This window comes from Aquarana catesbeiana, linkage group LG11, assembly GCF_042186555.1.
Source record: "Aquarana catesbeiana isolate 2022-GZ linkage group LG11, ASM4218655v1, whole genome shotgun sequence".
Classification (NCBI taxonomy): Eukaryota; Metazoa; Chordata; class Amphibia; order Anura; family Ranidae; genus Aquarana; species Aquarana catesbeiana.
This window is the reverse complement of record NC_133334.1, coordinates 166,761,492-166,788,693: the sequence shown is the minus strand read 5'-3', so window position 1 is coordinate 166,788,693 and position 27,202 is coordinate 166,761,492. Positions and strand designations below refer to the sequence as shown.

Genomic DNA, 27,202 nt, shown 5'->3' with positions numbered 1-27,202 from the left:
ACATGTTGCTGCCTGGAAGGCCCAGGTTGGGCATCAGAAGCCTCAGCTGGGGGGGAAGGAAGCGTGGAAGGAAGACTGGAGAGTGATGACCTAGGTTCAGTCTGGCCTGCCAGAAAATGCAGCCTGTCATAGTACCACATCCTGGGGACATAGATGTCATCTGCTGCTCCGGATCTCTGCGAATCCTGGACCTTCTTGTGCTCCCTTAGATAAGTGCTCCTCAGGCCACCAATTAGGATCTTCAAATAGGTGGTGTCTGCCGTGGGGATCACCTGCTTCACAATTTCCAGCAATTGATCCAGTGCTGCCTTCCTCTTTGTTTGGTTCTTATAATGTGGGTGGTTTATCTGCCACAGACAAGGCAGCTCCCTGAACATGTCAATGAAGATTGCCATAAAGTCGGTATCGTTCCAGATATCCATTTTCACTGCAAGACACAACACAAGACAAACCCTAATGTCAGGTAAAACTCTCCTAATCTAGTTACAATATAGGCCTTAATCTAGAAGCAGTATAGGCCCAAGTTTGGCTCTTACCTTTGTTATCACGATTGGCGCCTACGGTACTCCTTCTTCTGCTCACAGATCGTACGTACTACGCACGCGTGTTATGCTTTATACACACTGCGCATGTGTGTAACGCCGCCTGCCCCTGACGTTCTTTTTAGTCTATTCCCCGCCCCTTTTCGTTCGGCGCAGTGGGTGAAGAGCACATGGCGGAGTCAGAGCAGGTGCGTGCTAATTATAGCAACGAGGAGGAGGAGGAAAGCCCGGATCCGGAAACATCCGATCCAGAAGGAGACGATTTAAGGCCTCAAATATGTCCTTTGGGGAGATGTTGGAGATGGTCGACATCCTGAAGAAGGCCGACTATGATGGAAAGTATGGACCTTAGCCCAACCCCAATATCAGAAAGGCCAAGATCATGGCAAAAGTGGTCAAAAGTCTGCACCGGAATTTCGGGGTACGGCGATCGAAAGATCAGCTCAGGAAGCGGTGGTCGGACCTGAAATTAAGAGAGCCCGAGCAGTACAGAAAGATCCGGAGAGTGCTGCAAAAAAGTAAGTAGTTGTGCTGTGTTCCTATTCTTTTTGTCTTTATTACGTTCGTGCTGCTCCATGTGCTTTTCTTAAGTGTTGTACAGTTTAAAATGGCAACTTTCATGTTCATGGGCCCATTATTCGTTTGTATCAAACATTTTTCTTTCGGCCTATAAAACACCATTGTTTAGGCCATATGCATTTGCCCACATTTTTTAGGGCCTACTTGTATGAAAAATATTGGGTTGTGTAGATGGGTTTGTGACTAGAATGAAATGCAAACTAGATTCTGTGTAAGGAGAGGACACTCAGCAGCTGTTTTCACATCTGGACGCTGGAGCACTAGTGTGGGACACCAGAACACCCTTTTTATTAGGGGGCCCACACAGGTGCTCCAGTGTATACTATAGGGGGGTCTCCATCTGTGAAGCTTGTACAAGACAGGTAAAGTCTTGAAGCTTGACAACGGACAATAAAAATGCTACATCTTGGAACTCTGCCAAAATAGACAATTGTACCACACTTCCAAGCAATGTTTCCTATTTATAGTTCTGCCATCAAATCACTGTGTGCTAATTATACCATTTTTGTTTTACATAGGGGAGAAAAGACTCGGAGGACACCCCTCATCCGAGGAGACCACAGACCCCCCACCTCGGGAAGAAGGGGAAATCAGCCCCAACCCAAGAAGAGCAGGAGGAGGAAGAAGATGTGGTGGAAATTGGCACCACAACAGGTGAGTGTCTGCGACCACAGACTCAGGTAAGAGATGGATGCCGGCATATTGATAATACCTGTTTTTTTTGGTTATATCTCTTTTTAGGTGATCGTGATGTTGTGGATCCAGGGCATTTCACCTCTGAAAGTGCACAGATCCTGATTGGGGAGATCATGGGGTGTAATTTAGCTTTGGAAAACATCAAGAAAAACATCAATGATGTTATTCAAAAAAATAATAACATCATTGATGTTTTGGGGAGAGTTTAAAACCCCTCCAAATCCCTTTGTTTTTTTGTACGCTACAATGTTAAAAATGTTTTAGCGATTTTTAGAAAAGCCAAATTTTGAGGATGCACACAGTGTGCCAACATGTGCTATCTGCCATCATGGGAGATCAATGGACGCGTTTTGGGGGTGCAACCCCTTCCTCAATAATAAACTTGCTGAGAGGAAGGGGTTGCTCCCCCAAAACACGTCCCTTGATCCCCCATGATGGCAACTAGCACATGTTGACATTCGTAAATTGGTGTGCATCTTCAAAATTTGGCTTTTCCTGGGGTGACTTCACCCCATCTGAACGCAATATCAAACACAGTTCCTAAATACTCATGTCTGATATTGCCTAGTTTTACCATATGTGAACTTTGTAAGTTCAAGATTTGTGTCTTTCTTGTTGGTTTTACACATGCCTGTTTTATCTTAAATGGACATTTCTATTTTTGATAATGCCACCCCAAAAATGGTTATACAACAAACATGTTGGTTTGTTTTAAAAACCTTTTATAAATGCACATGTGATTGTGCAGGTATTAAAAAGATTGTTAATCAAGAATTTGTGGATTATTGTCTCAACACTACAACACTTTTGTGGTGATATAATTGCTGCTTTCTGTGACAATGGGTGTTATTTCCTAAGGGCAAATCCACTTTGCACTACAAGTGCAGTTTCAGTGCATTTTCAAGTGCACTTGTAGTGCAAAGTGTATTTGCCGTTAGTAAATAACAACCAACAGTGCTTTGTACAAAGTTACAAAATCACGCCATTTTCAGGACTCACCACATTTCGGTCAGGGTCAGCTAAAACAAATACAAGCAGTAAATGTCACCAAAGATTTGCTTAATTGTTTTTTTATTTGATCAAGGTTTCACAAATTGTTTGGCATATTGATGGCCCCCCTACCCGCAAAGAACTCAAGGTATCTTAGCCGGACATCACGAGCACTCAGGGAGGGCAAGCCAGGACGGCCACTTTCAAGCGCCGTCAGGGTTGTTTCATTTATAATTCCGGCCTCAGGCCCAACTGAGCCAGCATAGTTGGCAGAATGTTGCCGTAAAAAGTTATGTAGAACACAGCATGCCAGGATTATATGATTCAGTTTATACTCCGCCATATGGATGGGTGTAAGAAATAGGCGGAACCGGCTGGCCATGATTCCAAATGTGTTCTCCACCACTCTTCTGGCTCTGGCCAGCCGGTAATTAAAAACCCTTTGTTCCGGGGTGAGGGTCCTCATCGGGAATGGCCGCATAAGATGGTCCCCCAGCGCAAATGCTTCATCCGCAACGAAGACGAATGGGAGTCCTTCCACATTCTCTTCTGGAGGTGGCAAGTCCAAGCTGCCATTCTGGAGACGCCTGTAAAACTCCGTCTGGGCGATGAATCCACCATCGGACATCCGGCCATTCTTCCCCACGTCCACATACAGGAACTCGTAATTAGCCGACACCACCGCCAACATCACAATACTATTGAACCCCTTGTAATTATAATAGTACGACCCCGAGTTGGGTGGTGGGATGATGTGGACGTGCATCAATTGCCCCTCCGCAGTTAGGAAAGTCCCACCGCTGGGCAAAGTGGGAGGCCACAGTCTGCCATTCCTGTGGCGTGGAAGGAATCTGTTGAGGAAAACAAAAATAAATTAGTATTTTTGCACAAACATGGAAAGCAGATTAGACACAAACATTCTTGGCCAACATCCAGATAACATTTATTAAGGGGAATTTTACAACACCAAAGTATAAGGTACACCTATCATATTCCCCCTCCCCCCCTCTCATTGGCCATTTCTAACATTATGGGGAGGGGGGAATCTTGGACAGGTAACCCTCTCCACTCCATTGAGAGATGAATGCCTAAATAATGGGTATTACTTGGAACAGCCCCTCCTTAGTTACACTATTGGCAGACCACTGGACAGGTAAGAAGTGTCATAATACAAAGATATAAATACACACTGTACACATTTGAGCACATTTGGACATTCTGCTATTACCTAGCAAGATAATAATAGGATACAAAAACTTTAAACAGTACCATTTGAAAGTATTCAGGCAGGCCCTTGCACTACATGCTTTGGGGAATTCATCCATACATCTGACCACAAAAGAGGTGGGTATAGTGTGTATGGGTTTGGCAAAGTCAGCAGATAGATGATTGAGGATAGATAGAGAATTGGGATCAGCTGACTTAGCAGTTGGGGGGGAGGGAGGGTTAAAAATGATTTGGGGACACCACAAAAAAAGCCTTTGGCACTCTGCCTGAATTTAATGCACAAATCAGATTTCTAAACATTTTAGGGGTGTTTGGGGTAAAGCACTACTATGGAGCTGATAAAATACATTGTTAAGTGACTACATGATGTGAATATAGGGCAGGAGACCATGCTGGGGAGGTAAGTGAAGGCAAATATGTATGAAGGAGAAAAAAATAAAAATAAAATTCCAGCATGCATGAGGACAAAGGGGACATTCACAGCATATTACAATCATGGTAATTAGGGAATGAGGAAAGAAATACAATATATTATCAAACATTAAATACAATAAAATGTGATATTAAAGGATAAAAATCTTACCTTCATATACTCCTTCTGCAGGACCTGGATGATGGCAGAACAGGTCTCTGGGAGAATGATACCCAGAGTCTGGGGGGAGATGCCTGTCGAGAACTTCAAGTCCTGCAGGCTTCTCCCTGTCGCCAAGTACCGCAGGGTAGCGACTAGCCTATGCTCCGGAGTGATGGCTTGCCTCATGCAGGTATCTTGCCTGCTGATATAGGGGGTCAGTAAAGCCAACAAATGGTGAAATACGGGGTCCGTCATCCGGAGAAAGTTCCTGAAATCATCAGGATTATTCTCACGGATCTCACGGAGCAAAGGCATATGAGAGAACTGGTCACGCTGAAGCAACCAATTCTTGGTCCATGAACTCCTCCCCACCCTGTTCATGGACTGGACTTGTGTCAAGGTCAGGACCCCAACACCAAGCCCCCGCACAGCACGAACTCTACGAGGAGTACGTATACGCAACATGGCTAGAAAACGGTCTGCTGCTCAGAACGAAGTAACAGAACGCACTGAAGAACAGCAAGGCCTGTGAAGAGCGACCTGAAAAACAGCAACGAACGAACAAGAACACAATGACTAATCCAAGTCACACGTAGCTTGCTTGCACGCACTGAAGAGCAGATACAAACCCACAAGCACAAACTGAACCGCAGAAAACGATCTGAAAGCCACGAGTCTGAAAAAGCGCGAATCGTCTCTCACCATACTTTTACTAACACGAGATTAGCAAAAGGAGCCCAAAGGGTGCCGCGCTTGGTTCTGAAATGGCCTTTTCTAGTCTCGTCGTACGTGGTTGACGTCACCGCATTCTTGGCGATCGGAAATTCCGACAACTTTGTGCGACCATGTGTATGTAAAACAAGTTTGAGCCAACATCCGTCGGAAAAAATCCTAGGAATTTGTTGTCGGAATGTCCGATCAATGTCCGACTGTGTGTACGGGGCATTAGAATGCCTGAAGGCAGTCATTGGTTTTCGGCACCCATTTGCGGCTAGGCTCCCAAAAAGTCTCACACATGTGGTATCCCCATACTCAGGGAAAGCAGCAGAATAAATTTTGGGGTATAAATTCACATATACCCATGGCATGCGGGAGCAATATATCATTTAAGCGAAAGTATTTTTTTTTTGTCTTTCCAGAAACTTGTGGCAAAAAATATGTCATTGGGGGGGGGGTGTTGTGATACTTTGGCAAGTCGGGGCCCCAAAACTGTGATAGGTAGTGAGAAAGTGAAATGAGCAATTTACGCCTTTTGAAAGCCTGAAGGCGGTGATTGGTTTTCGGGGTCCTGTACGCAGTTAGGCTCCCAAAAACTCTCATACATGTGGTATCCCCATACTCGGGAGAAGCAGCAGAATGTATTTAGGGGTGTAATTCCATGTATACCCATGGCTTGTGTGAGCAATATTTCATTTAAATGACAACTTTTGTGTAAAAATTGAAAAAATAAAAAATGTGTTTTTTTTTTTCGAGAAACTATTGTCAAAAAAAAAATATTTCATGGGTTCAACATGCCTCTCAGCAAATGGCTTTGGGTGTCTACTTTCCAAAAAGTTGTCATTTGGGGAGTCGTGCTTTCTTGGCATTTCAGGGCCTTTGAAACTGTAATAGGTAGTGAGGAAGAGAAATTAGCAATTTACGCCCTTTGAAATCCTGAAGGCGGTGATTGGTTTTCGGCACCTGTACGCAGATAGGCTCCCAAAAAGTCTCACACATTTGGTATCCCCATACTCAGGAGAAGCAGCAGAACCTATGGCATGTGTGAGTAAAATATCATTTAATTGACAACTTTGTGTAAAAAAAAAAACAAAAAAACTTGTGATAAAAAATAAAAGATTCCATGGACTCCTTGGAGTTTCTACTTTCCAAAGAGCGGTAATTTGAGGGGGAAGGGGAAGGAGTTGTACTGCCCTGGCATTTTAGCACCTAATGAAATGTGCTAGCCTGTCAGATAGTAAAAGCTGTGTAAATTCCATATACCATAGTTTGTGTACGCTATAACTTTTGCGCAAACCAATCAATACACGCTTATTGGGATTTTTTTTACCAAAGACATGCGGTTGAATAAATTTTGGCCTAAAAGTATTGTGAAATTTGAGTTAAAGGGGAGGTCTGCAAAAATTTTTTTTTTAAAGTCAGCAGCTACAAATACTGCAGCTGCTGACTTTTAAAATATGGACACTTACCTGTCCAGGGTGCCCGCGATGTCGGCACCCGAAGCCAATCTGCTGCTCGGCTCTCGGGTGCTGCCGCCGTCATCTTCGGTAGGGGAATCAGGAAGTGAAGCCTTGCAACTCACTTCCCAGTTCCCTACTGTGCATGCGCGAGTCGCGCTGTGCAATCAGGATGATCTCTGCTGTCTCTGGGACCCATGCGTTTCCCAGCAGACAGCGGGGGGGGTGGGAAGAGGCGTAGACACTTGCGGGAGTCTATGCCCAGAAGTGGGTGCAACTACCTGTATTATAAAGGTTTCTGCACCCCCCTCCCCCCTGAAAGGTGCCAAATGTGACAACGGAGGGGGGGAGGGTTCTGAAAAGCAGAGGTTCCATTTTGTGTGAACATCCGCTTTAAATGGATATTTTCTATAAAAAAAGTAGAAAATATAGTTTTTTTTTTTTTTTTTTAATTCCAGTCTTTTTTAGTTTATATAGCAAAAAATAAAAATCCCAGTGGTGATCAAATGGCACCAAATGAAAGCTCTATTTGTGGGAAAAAGGAAATAAATTTTGTTTGGACACAGCGTTGCATGACTGGGCAATTACCAGTAAAAGTAGCACAGTGCCAAATAGCAAACACTAACCAAGGCTGTCACTAACAGCTGGTGGCTGCAGCTCTATACCTTGGTTAGATTCCTTGTATTCACTATATCACTGTACTAATTTAATTGTCATTTTTAAGTAACACTGTGACATATCTTTTAGGCACTTTACTGTTGCTATCTTTTAACCACTTTTAAAAACACACACACACACTATTGATGTAATAATATAATCTGAAGGGCACTATTCTAATCTTACTAGATGTGTCACAAATATCACATGGTCCTAAGTATTCAGACCCTTTGCTCAGTATTTAGTAGAAGCACCCTTTTGATCTAATACAGCCATGAGTCTTTTTGGGAAAGATGTAACAAGTTTTTCACACCTGGATTTGGGGATCCTTTTCCATTCCTCCTTGCAGATCCTCAAGGTTCTGTCCAGAACAAGGTCCAGAACAAGGTCCAGTTCTGTCAGGTTGGATGGTAAACGTTGGTGGACAGCCATTTTTAGGTCTCTCCAGAGATGCTCAATTGAGTTTAAGTCGGGGCTCTGGCTGGGCCAGTCAAGAACAGTCACGGAGTTGTTGTGAAGCCACTCCTTCGTTATTTTAGCTGTGTGCTTAGGGTCATTGTCTTGTTGGAAGGTAAACCTTCCTAAGAAGGTAAACCTAACGCTTAGAATTAAGGCCAAAAAGTTCCATCTTGGTCTCATCAGACCAAAGAATCTTATTTCTCACCATCTTGGAGTCCTTCGGGTGTTTTTTAGCAAACTCCATGTGGGCTTTCATACATCTTGCACTGAGGAGAGGCTTCCATCGGGCCACTCTGCCATAAAGCCCCGACTGGTGGAGGGCTGCAGTGGTGGTTGACTTTCTACAACTTTCACCCGACTGCATCTCTGGAGCTCAGCCACGGTGATCTTTGGGTTCTTCTTTACCTCTCTCACCAAGACTCTTCTCCCCTGGTAGCTCAGTTTGGCTGGACGGCCAGCTCTAGGAAGGGTTCTGGTCATCACAAATGTCTTCCATTTAAAGATTATGGAGGCCACTGTGCTCTTAGAAACCTTAAGTGCAGCAGAAATATTTTTGTAACCTTGGCCAGATCTGTGCCTTGCCACAATTCTGTCTCTGAGCTCTTCAGGCAGTTCCTTTGACCTCATGATTCTCATTTGCTCTGACATGCACTGTGAGCTGTAAGGTCTTATATAGACAGCTGTGTGGCTTTCCTAATCAAGTCCAATCAGTATAATCAAACACAGCTGGACTCAGATGAAGGTGTAGAGCAATCTCAAGGATGATCAGAAGAAATGGACAGCACCTGAGTTAAATATATGAGTGTCACAACAAATGGCCTGAATACTTGGGACCATGTGATATTTCAGTTTTTCTTTTTTAATAAATCTGCAAAAATGTCAACAATTCTGTGTTTTTCTGTCAATATGGGGTGATGTGTGTACATTAATGAGGAAAAACAATGAACTTAAATGATTTTAGCAAATGGCTGCAATATAACAAAGAGTGAAAAATTTAAGGGGGTCTGAATACTTTCCGTCCCCACTGTATGTGTGTGATTATATACTTGTTCTTGATCTTATTTACTTTTTTAGGATTTCATCTGTTTGTCTCAAGATTAGATTTGAAATTTGTTTCAGTTTGCAAAAATATCAAAGTAGTCTGCTCAGGATTGCTGACCAGGGCCATAAATATATGTGAAAAGCTGCAACCCCAGCATACAAATATACACTATATTGTCAAAAGTATTGTGATGCCTGCCTTTACATGCACATGAACTTTAATGGCATTAATGACTGGGGTCTTAGTCCGTAGGGTTCAGTGTTGAGTTGGCCCACCCTTTGCAGCTATACCAGCTTCAACTCTTCTGGGAAGGCTGTCCACAAGGTTTAGGAGTGTGTCTATGGGAATGTTTGACCATTCTTCCGGGAGCGTATATGTGAGGTCAGGCACTGATGTTGGATGAGAAGACCTGGCTCGCAGTCTTCGCTCTAATTCATCCTAAAGGTGTTCTATAAGGTTGAGGTCAGGACTCTGTGCAGGCCAGTCAAGTTCCTCCACCCCAAACTCACTCATCCATGTCTTTATGGACCTTGCTTTGTGCACTGGTGCACAGTCATGTTGGAACAGTAAGGGGCCATCCCCAAACTGTTCCCACTAAGTTGGGAGCATGAAATTGTCCAAAATATCTTGATATGCTGACGCCTTAATCGTTCCCATCACTGGAACTAAGGGGCCAAGGGGCCTTCTGACAGAGAAATGTGATTCCTCACTCCAGAGAACACATCTCCACTGCTCCAGAGTCCAGTGGCGGTGTGCTTTACACCACTGCATCTGATGCTTTGCATTGCACTTGGTGATGTAAGGCTTGGATGCAGCTGCTCGACCATGGAAACCCATTCCATAAAGCTCTCGATGCGCTGTTGTTGTGCTATTCTAAAGGCCACATGAAGTTTGGAGGTCTGTAGGTATTGACAGTTCTCCATACAGCTGGTAATGCAAGATTTGTCAGCTCTACCCCCTCCTCCTCCTCCACTGAATTGTCCTGTGAACCTCAAGTACCCCCTAAGCGTTCAAAGGGCTATTCAATGAGTAAAGCTAAAAGGTGCCATGCAGTGCTTCAGCTGGTGTGTCTAGGGGACAGGAACCACACTGGAGCAGAGATTCTTGCAGCTCCGCATGGACAGGCCCAGAGGTGGTTCACACCACGCCGGCTGGAGCCAGGAATGGTGGTGTGTGATAATGGCACAAACCTCCTGTCCGCCCTTAGACAGTGAAAGTTGACACATGTGCCATGCCTGGCACATGTCCTCAATTTGGTGGTGCAGCATTCCTAAATAGGTACCCAGGGTTGGAAGATCTACTAAAGCAGGCCAGAAGAGTTTGTAGCCATTTCAGGTGATCCTACACAGCCAGTGCTCGGTTGGCTGAAATTCAGAGAGAATTCCACCTGCCCATAAACCGTCTGATTTGTGACATGCCCACCAGGTGGAATTTGACTTTGGCGATGCTGCAGCAGCTGCACATGCAGCAGAGGGCCGTCATCAAGTATCTGTGTGAGTTTGGCACAATGACAGGCCCAGGCTTTTTTTCCCCCACACCAATGGCTGCTCATAAAGGATGCATGCACTGTACTGTAACCATTTGAGGTGGCCACAAGGATAGTGAGCCGTGACAATGCATGCATCAGTGACACAATCCCTGTTGTGTTCCTGCTGGAGCAGACTCTGAGTGGCATTATGCACAGGGCACTCAAGGCAGAGCAGCAGGAAGAAGAGGAGGACTTCCTTTCCTCTCAAGGCCTACTTTATACATACACCATTGTTCCTATGCCACAGAACACACAAGAGAAGAGAGAGGAGGAGGAGGATTCTGGCAGTTTCTGAGGCATTGAAGCAGAGGAAGACATACCTCAAACAGTAAGAGATGGTTTTGCATCCCCAGAACCCTTGGGAGTAGTACGTGGCTGGGAGGAAGCAGTTCCAGATACTGTAATCCTCAGTGACCCTGAGGAGTCTACTTCTCATACCTCTGCAAATTTGCGGTGAATTGGCTCCTTCATGTTTCAAAGCCTGTGAAAGGACTCAAGAATACGAGGTGTAAAGGAAAAGGATCACTATTGGTTGGCAACCCTCCTTAACCACCATTATAAGGGGAAAGTCTCAGAACTCATCCCGTCCTCACAGAGAATGCGGATGAAATCTCTTGAGGACACCTTAAAGAGGAGTTTATCAAACGCTTTCCCTGACTCTGGTAGGTTACAGTGTTGTGGAAAATGTAGTTTTGAGGCTTCTGTGGAGAGGAGCAGTGGAGAAGGCGGTGATGCATTTCTCAATTTTTTTGTCCTCGCCACCCAGGGCTATGAGCTTCCACATCCCATCGGCAGCATCTGCATCACATGGCGGACACTTATCTAGGGGCAAAAACAGAGATAGAGAGTTTTCCAGTCAACGACCCACTGGCTTACTGGGTCATGAGAATAGATCACTGACCAGAAATTGCCCAGTATGCTATTGATCTGCTGGGCTGCCCTCCATCCAGTGTGCTTTCCAAACAGGCATTCTGTGCTGCTGGAGGTTTTGTTACTGATCGTAGAACGCGTCTGTCCACAGACTCCGTGGACCGTCTGAAGTTTATCAAAATTAATCGGTCCTGGATTACCAGCAGCTATGAAGCCCCTGATACCGATTAAGTGTTTTTGGGATGTGGAATCTCTGCAGGACTTCTAGGCTGCCTAGTGTTGTGGGTGTTGATTTCATCTGGAAGAATGTTTTTGGTGTAGGTTTCACGGGCACAATTAACACCCAAAGACCAGTTTTTCTGCACCTGTTTGACAGGTGCATATCATTGCAATTTTTGACAAGCAAGGCCAATTCTTGCTTTCATCAAGAGTACCTCTATAGGGTTACGGTGTGAAGGCACCACCAACACCCAAAGACCAATTTTTCCGCACCTGTTACTTCTATCCAAAGTCTGTGGTAGAGATACCAAAATTTATCAAAAAAATCTCTAATCTTGTTCCCAGTGCACTACATTTTGGACTCATCCTACAGACTGGCTCCACAAGCCGTTGCTTACAAAATAAAGAAAGCTTGCAGGGAAAATGTCATTTTTTTGGCTTTATAAATGCAATTATTGCTGCAGCAGCTTCTATACACAGTACAGATGTGCCACTTTACAGGTAGGCTAAGGGGACACCCCAGTCGCTATATTGAAAGGAATTTTTCGTTTTTATGCTTTCACTTGAAGCATCAATAAATCATTGCTCATTTAAAAATGTTTTTTTACAAACTTCTTTTTCATTGATACATGTCCCCCAGAGCACTACCAGACCCCCATAACCATGGTATGCCCAATTACTTGCATATAAGCCTTCAAAATGGGCACTTTTGATTTTTCCTGTTTTTATCCCATAGACTTCAATGGGGTTCGTTATTCGGTTTCAAACTTTCGCGATGTTTGAAAGTTCTGGTGCGAACCGAAAAGGGGGTCATTCGGCCCATCCCTAGGATAGCACACTTTTAATTATTGTTTGGTTGGAGCTTGTTACACATCCTACTTGGAGTGGTGATTTAGATGCTGCTGTCCATTTTGATTTAATTGAGTTTTTATTGGATTTGTTTTACTTCGTTTTTTTGTCACTAAGGTTTACAGTTTTTTTGCAAGCGCACAAATATCATCTTGTGTTTAGTAACTAGTGCAGCTCTGCACAGAAACCAATTGGCTTCCATTTTTTTTTTGTTAAAGCTTAATTCCAGAGAATATCCCATTGCCTCTTGACAGATCAGGTGGGATTTTTTTTCCTCTGCTGTAAGCAAATTGGATAATGCCATGCTGGGGTTTTTCACCTTTCTCTGGATCAACTGTGGGTATAGGATTGTGTATATGGGATTGAATGATTTTTATTTATTTATTTATTTATTTTTTTATTGGTTGAACTAGATGGACTAGTGTCTTTTTTTTTTTTTAACCTGACCAACTGTGTAATAGAACAAGCTGACATTAGAAGCTGCAATAGATTTAGCATTCTCCAGTTTTAATAAATTAACCCCATTGAATCAAGAGGATGCCTTCATTAGTTCACTGGGAAGGGGATCCACAAAATCTTTGCCTCCTATTGAAAGAAAGATGATCATAAAATTCTTTCTAGGCACTGGGGTTTCTAAAAAGTTCTTTTTATTTCCATTAAGAAACCCAACCTGTCACATGGAATGTTGACAAACTACGGTACCTAAAAATCTCCATAATTACATTAAAGATGTATTTAAACAGCTAACCCCACTATATTGGCTTAGGCTTAACAGATGCATGCTGCTTTAACTAAACACATATCACTGTCACAGTCAAAATTCTAGGACTGGTTTTAGTTTCAATTTTCATGTCACTTGGTTTAGTTTTTTTCTTTGTTTTGTTCTAATATTGGTTCTTATTTCCACCGCTCACCAAAAGCTGTGAGTAACCCAAATACATGGTTATTTAGGGTGCTTGGACCTCTCCTGGGTTAGGCGCAAACCCCAAGGGTAATCCACCCATGTCTCTATACCCTCCTAGATGGCCACTTTTCTCTTGCTAGTTTATGGGTTGTCACATTTTGGTGTAACAACTTTGTCTATGATATCCGTTTATTGATTACGTCCTCGGTAAATCTTCACTCTCTTATTACGGGGCTGTGACCCCACTTTTGTGCTATTTAAACCTTTTGGTTTTGTATCTTTACAAAAACGCAATAAAATCTACTTAAACCAAAAAGTTCACTTATTTTGCTTAGTTTATAGTGGCAAACATGTATGTTGTTTGTATCACTAAATTAGATGCTATTAATGCATTACAACTAAAAATGTTACGATTTCCTATTGCAGAATTATAAAATCTAGATGTTCACTAATCTTTCCTAGAATGAGGACTATTGTAACTATCTGAATTGTAATGTGCTTTGTAAATGACAAAAAAAATTGATAGTAAAAACAGCAATTTATCATAAAATTAATTATCTAGCTCTTTGCGAAATGTCCCTTACTATTTCAATGTTGTAAAATATCTCTGACATTAATTACAATCAAATTACAGTAAAACCTTGGTTTGAGAGTAACTTGGTTTGAGAGCGTTTTGCAAGACAAGCAAAATTTTTTCATAAATTTTGACTTGATATACAAGCGATGTCTTGATATACAAGTAGCGTCAAGTCACAACTGAGTATAAAAGAAAAGAGAGGCGCCTCTAAGTGTGGCAGTGTGGTTACATTTAATGAAGGTACAACATTTAGCAACTCACATCCTCCCAACTCATCATTCTCCGCACCACCATCAACGTCATCCCTTCCATGCTGTGCTCCATGAGCTCTTCAAGCCTCGCTTTCAGATCGCTTTACTGCAGGGTAGTCTTCCCGGTTACAATTGCAGATTGACACCGGTGAGTGCCGGCGGTGTGGGGGATGGTCTATGAGGACCACTTTACCCCAGATGCCTGCATACTTAGATGTGCCCGTTTTAATCATCAACCATGTGAGTTGCTAAATTTTGTACCTTCATTCAATGTAACCATATTGCTACACTTAGAGATGCCTCTCTTCTCTTTTATACTCTGTATCTCCTGATGGATTTTGCTTCTAATCCCCTTGTGGAGGCTGACATTTGTAGATTGACATTTTATAGTTACACAACATTGCTATAATCTTTTTATATGGACTATAAATGGAAAGACCTATGAATAAATGGTCGTGGAAGGAATCATCTGAGTTTCCATTATTTCTTATGGGGAAATTTGCTTTGATATACAAGTGCTTTGGATTACAAGCATGTTTCCAGAACAAATTATGCTCACAATCCAAGGTTTTACTGTATTCAATTTTCTAAAAGATCCTCAGCATCAGTCACAGAACAAGAGATCTTTAGGCGTAAATAAACACAAAGTTTTCCTTTAAAACCCCAGAGTTAAATTTGGGGGTAAGTAACCGTATCAAGGTAATTGTATTCAGTGGTTTAAAGGGGACTAAAGAATATTTAAAACCAAAAAAAAAAAAAAAAAAATCATATTTGGTAGATTACAAGTCTTTGGTGTCATTAGTTTTCTTTTTTCAATTTCTTTCTCTATCCTGTCACTTTCTGTTTTAGGATGACAATGTACGTTGTACATTCTGTTCTAGGATTACAATTTTCTCTTATCATATTGTATGTATAGAGGAGCAATATTGTCATCCTAGGTTGCTCACTTCTGATTTAGACTAAAAAATACTTCTGTCTTTGCTCATCTCTATAACACATGGGGAGGTGCTCTGCAGTTCATAGGTATCATGGTATTTTGACATATTTAAAAGCTTGAGCAAACCTGGCATGGTGCTGACCAGGGTTTGCCTACATTTGCTCACCCCCCAACCTAAGCAGAGCTAATAAGACCCCTTGGGATTTCAGTACAGCAGAGGAACTGTTTTCAACTAATTTCCAAGAGGTTACAAGCTATATCTGTGCACTTTTTTGAACAGATATAACAAAATGCTTTTGAATGTAATATGGCAAAAGGGAACAGCTAACTATAGTAACTATAGTAATGGAGAATGTTTTTCTGATATAGTCCCATTCCTAATTTCCTGTGTTCAGATTTGTTAATTAACTAATTGATTAAAGAGTTGTTATATTTTCCTATGAATTGGTGAATGAAAGATCGAGTGCAAAAGCCTACCAGAATTATTTGCTCAGTTCCACCGTTAAAATGTTTTTACATCCTGCAGGTGGAAACAGACCAAAGGCTATAAAGACTTTTGTTTCCTCAACTCCCATGATATGGCTCATAACAACAAAAAGTAAACTTTAATGCATTTATTAAAAAAAATATATACATATATTTAGGTGTTTTAAAACTAATGAGTGAATGGTCCAAATTATTCTTAGACTTATTTGCAGGAACATGTGAAATAATTGTTATATGTTAATCAATTCTTCTTTATTTAATTTTTAATGTTAATGTTCACTCTTGCTTAGGTGCTTTTTATCCTGCAGTCCCTGTTCAACCCATTATCCTTCGATACCCAAACACTCTGGTATGTATTTTAATAGACTTTCAAAACCACCACTATTAATAGCTCTCACAGTGATTTCTATTGCTATGCCAATGGATGCATGCTATGGATGTGCCACTTTACAGGCAGACTAGACACTCTATTTAAATTATTTTTTTATTTTTTTTATTGTTACACTTTAAGCATTATTAAATTCCTTGCTTCTGAACAATTGTTTTTAAAATGTTTTTGCATTGATACATGTCCCGCAGGGTAGTACACGAAACCCCATACCCCTTTTATGGCCAATTACTTGCATATAAAAATTATAAATGGGTATCATAAAGCCCAACATACAAGACTGTCAAAGCATGCTGGCATTGTTGGACTTGTTCTACAGTATCTCTATGCTAGAGATAATATATGATCTCAATTTTTTCTCAAAAGTAATTTGTGAATGAAAAGTCCTTAATGAAGACACTGAATTGGTAAATATGCATTTTAAAACATGTTTAGAGATCTGGAAGTGCTGGAACTATTTGTCACAACATAGTGATGTCTCCCTTGCATCATATTTGTTGCATAAAATACTTTAGGTTCATCATATTTTAATAGTAATTAAAAAGATATTTTTAAGGAATTTGATGGTAACAACTAGGCTGTTGCGAAACTGATTTGACTTGAACTAAAATTTTAATGTTTACACTGAAATGTTTAGGCAAAAAAAAATGAAAAAAAATTGAGAATGATTTAATATATAAAATCATAACAAGTTCAGTTTTATAACAATATGCAGTATATACAAAAAGCAGATAGTATACAATATAGTTAAAAAAAAGGGGTGGTTGGGGGGGGGGGGGGTATATATAGGGCACGTCCCTTGGCAGTCCCTAGATGTTTTATTTGAGATATGGAGTTAGGTCTTTCATAAAGTGTTTACTCTCCACCTCAACCAATATGGCCTGAATCCCTGAAAAAGCTGCCCCAGTAATAAAAACATAAAAAAAATATGACCTATATATATTCCAGATAGATTCCAAACATAAAAGTAGCAGTATCAAAATGGTCAGGTCCCTACTGAATCCAGCATACAGGCAGTATATCAGCAGACAATGACAGCACTAAATGGATAGCCATTCTCTTACTGAAACAATTAAAAAAAAAAGTTGTTTTTTGCCAAAGTCTCTATCTTGTTCCCCAGGAAATAAGGATTACTAATAGATCTTGTTTTATCAACAGTTAGTTTGTTCAGTATATAGTCAAATTAATTTTCTTTTTCTGTTCTTTTTATATTATATTATGTATTGGACTGCCTTAGGACACAGTCACCTGGACTTGGCAAGGATATACAGTGTAAGCATCAAATATGGAAATAAATGATTAATCAATTAACCTTGTAATATGTAAGAAGGGAATTTTAGTAGTAATATTAACAGTGAGCGTGCTGCTTCTATTATTTTTGATGGGCTTTTATTACCTTCAAACAAGTCTTGTATTTTTTAGTCTATAGGCCCAAAGTCTATTGAGATGCAAAATCTGCTTGAAGCAGTTCAAATGGGTGGTCTACTGCATGTAAAATTCACCTGTCAATGAATAGTGAATGTTCTCAGAAGCATCTCAAACTGATGTTAAATTAAAGCCATCAACACAAGCCCAAAGTGTATTTGTTGTACATAATTTACTTTACGTTCACAATAATAACTGCTCATTGATTGCTAGGTTACTAATACGTATTTATTTCCTATGACTCCATGTATTGGCCACATTGCTGTATTTTTCTTATTTGCACTATTCTGTATAAAAAAAAATTCAACCTGGAGAGAATATACCCATTATTTGTGTTTGTCCTAATTTGCACAGAATGTACATGCAGTTTCACAGGCTGAATAGCTCTGTGATTTTCTTTATAAATACAGCCATTCACCAACTAACCTGCAAAATGTAATGTATACCAAAGAATTTCTCAGAAAACTATAAGGTTTCTTATAGAAATTCAATCCCCCATACAACTTGTGCTGCCACGTTTGTGCTGCACAGCATGCTTCCAGCACAAACAACCCTGACACTGACCCTAGCAGCAGTCAATGTCAGGGTCAATGTTGGGTTTAGTGTCAGGGTCAGTGTTATGATCAAAGGTCAGAGTCAGTGTCACTGTGTTTCAGGTAAGATAACAGAAAAGTGTTTTTATATATGTCTTAGTGTCTTTTAAGTAGGATAAAAAAGCAAAAGTTGCACAGTTGTTTTTAGGCTCTACTACAGGTACAAACAACAAATAATTTACACATATGTGAAAAAAGCTGCACAAACAACTCTGAAACTGATAGAAGTCAGCGTTCGGGTCCAGGTCAGGGTCAAAGATCAGTGTCATGGTCAAAGGTAAGGGTCAGCTTCAATGTATTTTAGGTAGGATTAAAGAAGTGTTTTATATAGTGTCAGTGCCAGTTGATGTCAGTGTGTTTTAAGTAGGACAAAAGCAGCAATGGATACAAACAAAAATATTATACACATGTGTGGTACAGTTGCAGGGAGCATACGTTTTGGTGTATGTTCTGTGGTGGTGGGTTATTGTAATGGCAAAAAATATACAGTTAAATTTAAAAAATATATATATATTTTTTTTACTATTTTGTGTCAGTTTTACTTTGAAAAAAAATCCGGAGATAGCCATTGCCATTTACCACCAAATAAAAGCCCTATTTGTCCTGAAAAAAACAAGGTATAATTCCCTTGGATACACTAAGCAGTTTTACTAACACATGCCAACATTTTGATTTGTTTGGACCCTCATAATTAGGAGGTTAAAGTGGAAGTAAACTTCCAACATAAAATTGTACCTATAGGTAAGCCTATAATAAGGCTTACCTATAGGTAGTGTAAATATCTTCTAAATGTGCAACATTTAGGAGATATTTACATGTTTATTGTACATGCAGCCTGTGACATCACTGGCGCATGCACTTTGAAGGAACGGCCAGCCATGCCGCTCCTTCAGAGCCCTGTGCCGTGAACGACGGCTCCCGCCCGCATGTGCGGGTGTGACGTCATCATTGCTCCGGCCACTCACAGAGCCGGAGTCGATGGCTGAAGATGAAAGCTGCCTCCAGCGATGACATTGCATCGCTGGAATGCTTTGTTTTCAGCAAAGTTTCACATAATGTGCTTTTATGAAATGCATACTAGCACATTATGGCTTTACCTTGCAGGTAAGAAAAAAAAAAAAAAAGGTCCAGCGGTTTAATAATAAAATCATTGAAGTCACTGAATTGTCTTCAAATGGGCGTTCCGGCCGCGTTTTGTTTTTTTTTAAAGTCAGCAGCTATAAACACTGTAGCTGCTGACTTTCAATAAGGACACTTACCTGTCCAGCGAGCCCGTGATGTCGGCCCCCCCGAGGCCGATCCGTCCATCGGATCGACTGCCGGCGCCACCATCGTAACGAAGGGAAAAAGGCAGTGGAGCCTCACAGTTTCCTACTGCGCATGCGCGAGTCACGTGGCGCTTTGCGAATGGCCCTGTTGTTTTCTGGGACACACACATGTCCCAGAAGGCAACGGGGCCGCTCGTCGAAGAGGAGGAAGCGCCGTGGAGTAGGAAGAGGCAGATTAGGAAGACTGCCTAGCAACAGGGGTTTCTGGTAAGTTAATTTTTTTTTTTTTTCAAATGTTTTTTTTTTAAAGAATATTAATGCTTTTTTTTATTTTAGGGTGACCTTCCACTTTAAATCAATGGTAGCAGCACTTGGGGGATTAACATCCCTCCCCATGCAATTCCAATAAAAGTGTCAAAATTCCAGTTTGCACACAGAATGGCAGCACTTCTACATGACCCAATCTGTACTTGTTTGATTATGAATAGGGTTAAATAAAATTGGCTGATTTCACCACACTGCAATTTCAGCAAGATAATCAGATTTCCAGTAAAATTTCCGATTTTTTTGTTTGGAGATACCTTGTCTGTCCAACTTTCCTTTCCATGCAGTCTAAGATGAGGTATGCTAGACCTCAGCATTTACCCAAGTAAACACCCTATTATGTTGCACACCCTAGCTGCTGTTCTAAATTTTTTCTACCATTCTGTTAGTTTGTTATGCCACCTGTTTTCTTTATAGTGCATGATTTGTTGTCCTCCACATGGTTATTTGTTCCCTGATTGCCTCAGTGACTAATAAACCCAGAAGCCACACGCATGTATTCTGTTCTGGAATGATAGTTGTGATTCCTCAGCTATTGTGGGGGGAAGAAGTGACATTGGGGTTCTAATAGACCCCTGATGCCTCCATAAAATGAACCTATAACCTACCTATGCTATCACATAGAGGGCTTCTTAGTCCCTATGTAATAACAATAAAGTCAAATTTATTCTGCAAGGCCTCCACTTTCAAAAAACATTGAGAAGAGGAGCTTAAGGGGGAGATATGATCAACATGTATAAATACATAAGTGGTCCATATAGGGAACTCGGTGTAGAGTTTTTCACCTTAAGGTCATCACAGGGAACAAGGAGGCACTCGTTACATCTGGAGGAAAAGAGATTTATTCTCCAAATATGGAATGGCTTCTTCACAGTAATGCCCTGTACGCATGGTCGGATTTTCCGACAGAAAATGTGTGATAGGACCTTGCTGTCGGAAATTCCGACCGTGTGTGGGCTCCATCACACATTTTCCATCGGAATTTCCGACACACAAAGTTTGAGAGCAGGCTATAAAATTTTCCGACAACAAAATCCGTTGTCGGAAATTCCGATCGTGTGTTTACAAATCCGACGCACAAAGTGCCACGCATGCTCAGAATAAATTAAGAGACGAAAGCTATTGGCTATTGCCCCGTTTATAGTCCCGACGTACGTGTTTTACGTCACTGCGTTTAGAACGATCGGATTTTCTGACAACTTTGTGTGACCGTGTGTATGAAAGACAAGTTTGAGCCAACATCCGTCGGAAAAAATCCATGGATTTTGTTGTCGGAATGTCCGATCAATGTCCGATCGTGTGTATGGGGCATTATGCCCCGTACACACGGTCGGATTCTCCGACGGAAAATGTGCGATCGGAGCGTGTTGTCGGACATTCCGACCGTGTGTGGGCTCCATCGGACATTTTCCATCAGATTGATGACACACAAAGTTTGAGAGCAGGCTATACAATTTTCCGACAACAAAATCCGATCGCGTCAATTCCGACCGTGTGTGGCCAGTTCTGACGCACAAAGTGCCACGCATGCTCAGAAGAAATTCTGAGATGGAACAGCTCGGTCTGGTAAAATTAGCGTTCGCAATGGATACAGCACTTTCGTCACACTGCAATGTAAAAAATGGTTTAATACAGCACACTCTCTTCTTCTTTATAATGTGAGAAGAATGAAGTAGTTTTGCTGCTCATATTCACACAGACTTCTCACAAACTTCTTTCTTTATAATTTATCATGATTCCCTCAATATATATATATATATATATATATATATATATATATTTTTTTTTTTTTTTTAAAGGCTGTTTTTTTTTTTTGGGGGGGGGTTTGTATTTTTTTCAAGGCTGATCTTTGTTATATTTTAGTTTTAGTTTTACTCCATAATATTTTTGTGTGTGTTTTGTTTGTCAAGTTACCACAACACCATTATTATCTTGTATTATTTAATCTCAAGAAGGTTGCTTGGTGTTGATGTCCCTTGTTAATTTCACATTGTATTTTTGAAATGTACCTGAATCCTCAAAAAACAAACTGTCCTTTTTTAAGGAAAACACACATAGGCGAATATAATTGAAACAAAAAATCCTTTATTAAGGGCTCAGAACCAAACAAAGAGGGAGGCAACGCTGGAGAAACATCAGAAATTGGCGAAGCCTTGGACCCCCAGGGCAGACATCAAATCTTTTCATGCAAAATTGGTGGCCTGAGGAGTCCATATCTAAGGGAGTGCAGTCTGGTCCAGAAGTCCCAGAGATCATGAAAGCAGCAGATGAAATCTGTGTCCCCAGGCTGTGGTACTACAAGAGGCTGCATCTTTTGCCAGACCAGACTGGACCCAGGGTCATCATTCTCTGGTCTTCTTTCCACGCTTCCTTCCACGCTATGGCTCTGGTGTTGGAGATATGGCAGGAGGAGGAGTAGGACCTGGAGGAGGAGGAGGAGTAGTAGGACCTGGAGGAGGAGCTGGAGGAGTAGGACCTGGAGGAGGAGGAGGACTATGTGTGAGGTTACAAATGTGGGTAGCACATGTTATTTAGCCCCTCATCCCCTTATTGAGAGCTTCCAAAATTAAGGACTCACACAGGAGTCGTTGGCCCTCCTCTATCTGCAGCATTTTGCAGGCAGTTATGCCAGAAAAGTCCTCCTCCACACTGTGGGGGCTTCTCAGGACCTCTGTAGCCTTCCACAAGAGGCCAATGGCAGCCTCCTCCAGGTTACTCCTCTTCCTGCCACTTTGTCTTTGAATGTGTAGGGGAGGGACCTGGGTATCAGGCAGCCTGAGACTTCCCTGTGTATGAAAAAGGGACATGGTGGTAGTTTTTGCATCATCAATCACAATCATAAATTAGTACTCCAAACTAACATCTATTTAACATCATTGATTGGACAACCAGAAATATTTAGAAGAATGCTATACCTGGCTCAAGCTGGGCTCCTCCACATGTTGCTGCCTGGAAGGCCCAGGTTGGGCGTCAGAAGCCTCAGCTGGGGGGGAAGGAAGCGTGGAAGGAAGACTGGAGAGTGCTGGCCTGGGTTCAGTCTGACTTGCCAGAAAATGCAGCCTGTCATAGTACCACAGCCTGGGGACATAAATGTCATCTGCAGCTCCGGATCTCTGGGAATCCTGGACCTTCTTGTGCTCCCTTAGATAAGTGCTCCTCAGGCCACCAATTAGGATCTTCAAATAGGTGATATCTGCCGTGGGGATCACCGTCTTCACAAATTCCAGCAATTGATCCAGTGCTGCCTTCCTCTTTGTTTGGTTCTTATAATCAAGGTGGTTTTTCTGCCACAGACAGGACAGCTCGCTGAACATATCAATGAAGATTGCCATAAAGTCCTTATCTTTCAAGATATCCATTTTCACTGCAAGACACAACACAAGACAAACCCTAATGTCAGCCTAAAGTCTTCTAAACTTGTGCAAATACAGGCCTCAATCTAGAAGCAGTATAGGCCCAATGTTAAATCTTACCTTCGTTATCACGATCGGCGCCTCCGTTACTCCTTCCTCCGCTCACAGATCGTACGTACTACGCACGCGTGTTACGCTTTATAGACACTGCGCATGCGTGAAACTCCGCCCACCCCTGACGTTCTTTCTAGTCTATTCCCCGTCCCTTCTTGTTCGGCACAGTGGGGAAGAGCACATGGCGGAGTCAGAGCAGGTGTCTGATATTTACACCAATGAGGAGGAGGAGGAGGAGGAGGAAAGCCCAGAGGCAGAAACGTCACGATCCAGAAGGAGACGATTTAAGGCATCAAATATGTCCTTTGGGGAGATGTTGGAGATGGTCGACATCCTGAAGAAGGCCGACTATGATGGAAAGTATGGACCTTACCCCAACCCCAATGTCCGAAAGGCCAAGATCATGGCAAAAGTGGTCAAAAGTCTCCACCGGAATTTCGGGGTACGTTGATCGAAAGATCAGCCCAGGAAACGGTGGTCGGACCTAAAATTAAGAGAGCACGAGCAGTACAGAAAGATCCGGAGAGTGCTTCAAAAAAGTAAGTAGTTGTGCTGTGTTCCTAGTCTTTTTGTGTTTATTACGTTTGTGCTGCTCCGTGTGCTTTTCTTAACTGTTTTCCAGTTTAAAATGTCAACTTTCATGTTCATGGGCACATTATTCGTTTGTATCAAACATTTTTCTTTCGGCCTATAAAACACCATTGCTTTGCCCATATGCATTTGCCCACATTTTTTAGGGCCTACTTGTCTGAAAATAATTTGGTTGTGTAGATGTATTTGTTACTAGAATGAAATGCAAACTAGATTCTGTGTAAGGAGAGGACACTCAGCAGCTGTTTACACATCTGGACGCTGGAGCACTAGTGTGGGTCACAAGAACACCCTTTTTATTAGGGGGCCCACACAGGTGCTCCAGTGTATACTACAGGGGTGTCTCCATCTGTGAAGCTTGTACAAAACAGGTAAAGTATTGAAGCTTGACAAAGGACACTAAAAATTCTACATCTTGGAACTCTGCCAAAACAGACAATTGTACCCCACTTCCAAGCAATGTTTCATATTTATAGTTCTTCCCTCAAATATCTGTGTGCTAAGTATACAATTTTTTTTTTACATAGGGGAGAAAAGACTCGGAGGACACCCCTCATCCGGAGAGACCAGAGACCCCCCACCTCTGGAAGAAGGGGAAGTGCACCCAAGACAAACAGAGCAGGAGGAGGAAGACGTGGTGGAAATTGGCACCACAACAGGTGAGTGTCTGCGACCACAGGCTCGGGTAAGAGATGGATGCCGGCATATTTATAATACCTTTTTTTTTTGGTTTCTATCTTTTTAGGTGATCGTGATATTGTGGATCCAGATCCTTTCACCTCGGAAAATGCACAGATCCTGATTGGGGAGATCATGGGGTGTAATAGGGACTTGGAAAACATCCAGAAAAGCATCAATGATGTTCTTAAAAAAAATAAGAACATCATTGATGTTTTGGGGAGAGTTTAAAACCCCTCCAAATCCTATTGTTTTATGGTGTGTTACAAATTTTTTACATTTTTTGTCAAATTGGATAAAAGCCAAATTTTGAAGAGGCACACAGTGTGTCAACATGTGCTATCTGCCATCAAGAGAGATCAATGGACGCGTTTTGGGGGTGCAACCCCTTCCTCAATAATAAAGTAGCTGAGAGGAAGGGGTTGCTCCCCCAAAACACGTCCCTTGATCCCCCGTGATGGCAGGTCGCACATGTTGACGTTCGGCTATTTGTGTGCATCTTCAAAATTTGGCTTTTCCAGGGGTGACTTCACCCCATCTGAACGCAATATCAAACACAGTTTGTAAATACTCATGTCTGATATTGCCCTCAAGTTCTACCAAATGTGAACTTTGTAAGTTCAAGATTTGTGTTTTTCTTGTTGGTTTTAAACATGCCTGTTTTATCTTAAATGGACATTTCTACTTTTTCTAATGTGACCCCAAAAATTGTTATACAACAAACATGTTGGTTTGTTTTAAAAACCTTTTCTAAATGCACATGTGATTGTGCAGGTATTAAAAAGATTGTTAATCAAGAATGTGTGGATTATTGTCTCAATGCTACAATACTTTTGGGGTGCTCTAATTGCTGCTTTCTGTGACAATGGGTGTTATTTCCTAAGGGCAAATCCACTTTGCACTACAAGTGCAGTTTCAAGTGCACTTGTAGTGCAAAGTGTATTTGCCTTTAGTAAATAACACCCAACAGTGCTTTGTAAGGTTACACAATCACGCCATTTTCAGGACTCACCACATTTCTGTCAGGGTCAGCTAAAACAAACACAAGCAGTAAATGTCACCAAAGATTTGCTTATTTTGTTTTTCTTTTATTTGAAAAAGGTTTTACACATTGCCTGGCATATTGATAGCCCCATTACCTGCATAGAATTCAAGGTATCTTAGCCGGACATCACGGGCACTCAAGGGGGGCAAGCCAGGATGACTACTTTCAAGCGCCGTCAGGGTTGGTTCATTTTGAATTCCGGCCTCAGGCCCAACTGAGCCAGCATAGTTGGCAGAATGTTGCCATAAAAAGTTGTGTAGAACACAGCACGCCAGGATAATGTGATTCACTTTGTACTCCGCCATATGTATGGGTGTAAGAAATAGGCGGAACCAGCTGGCCATGATTCCAAACGTGTTCTCCACCACTCTTCTGGCTCTGGCCAGCCGGTAATTAAAAACCCTCTGGTCCGGGGTGAGGGTCCTCACCAGGAATGGCCGCATAAGATGGTCCCCCAGCGCAAAAGCTTCATCCGCAACAAAGACGAATGGGAGTCCTTCCACATTGTCTTCTGGAGGTGGCAAGTCCAAGCTACCATTCTGGAGATGCCTGTAGAACTCCATCTGGGCAATGACTCCACCATCTGACATCCGGCCATTTTTCCCCACGTCCACATACAGAAATTCATAAGTACCCGAAACCACCGCCAACATCACAATACTATTGAACCCCTTATAATTATAGTAGTACGACCCTGAGTTGGGTGGTGGGATGATGTGGACGTGTTTCCCATCAATTGCCCCTCCGCAGTTAGGAAAGTCCCACCGCTGGGCAAAGTGGGAGGCCACAGTCTGTCATTCCTGTGGCGTGGAAGGAAACTGTGGAGGAAAACAAAAAAAAAATTTGTCTTTTTGCACATAAACATAGAAAGCAGATTAGACACAAACATTCTTGGCCAACATCAAGATAACATTTATTTATGGGAATTTTTAAAGACCAAAGTATAAGGTACACCTATCATATCCCCCCCGCCATGGGCCATTTCTAACATTATAGGGGGGGAGCTCTTGGACAGGTAACCCTCTCCACTTCATTGAGAGATGAATGCCTAAATAATGTGTATTACTTGGAACAGCCCCTCCTTAGTTACACTATTGACACCCCACTGGACAGGTAAGAAGTGTCATAATACAAAGATATAAATACACATTGTACACATTTTAGCACATTTGGACATTCTTCTATTACCTATCAAGATAATAATAGGATACCCAAACTTTAAACAGTACCATTTGAAAGTATATAGGCAGGCCCTTGCACTACATGCTTTGGGGAATTCATCCATACATCTGACCACAAAAGAGATGGGTATAGTGTGTATGGGTTTGGCAAAGTCAGCAGATAGATGATTGATGATAGATAGAGAATTGGTATCAGCTGACTTAGCAGTTGGGGGGGAGGGAGGGTTCCAAATGATTTGGGGACCCCAAAAAAAAGCCTCTGGCACTCTGCCTGAATTTAAAGCACAAATCACATTTCAACACATTTTAGGGGTGTTTGGGGTAAAGCACTACTATGGTGCTGATAAAATACATTGTTAAGTGACTACATGAGGTGAATATAGGGCCAGGAGAGCATGCTGGGGAGGTAAGTGAAGGCAAATATGTATGAAGGAGCAAATAAATAATTACAAAAATATCAAGCATGCATGAGGACAAAGGGGACATTCACAGCATATTACAATCATGGTAATTAGGGAATGAGGAAAGAAATACAATATATTAGCAAACATTATATACAATAAAATGTTATATTAAAGGATAAAAATCTTACCTTCTTATACTCCTTCTGCAGGACCTGTATGATGGCAGAACAGGTCTCTGAGATAATGATCCCCAGAGCCTGGGGGGAGATGCCTGTCG

General features: G+C 41.8%; 1 protein-coding gene across 5 annotated transcripts in view; it reads left to right on the top strand.

Moving 5' to 3' along the window:
- The window catches only part of LPCAT2 (lysophosphatidylcholine acyltransferase 2), a 521,286-nt gene that overhangs the window by 251,691 nt on the left and 242,393 nt on the right, over nt 1-27,202 (top strand). For all 5 annotated transcript variants that reach the window (XM_073605020.1, XM_073605019.1, XM_073605022.1 and 2 more), the window contains 2 exons: nt 15,852-15,910; nt 17,187-17,221. In XM_073605020.1, coding sequence (XP_073461121.1) covers nt 15,852-15,910; nt 17,187-17,221 — 94 coding nt within the window. The remainder of the gene's footprint in view (nt 1-15,851; nt 15,911-17,186; nt 17,222-27,202) is intronic.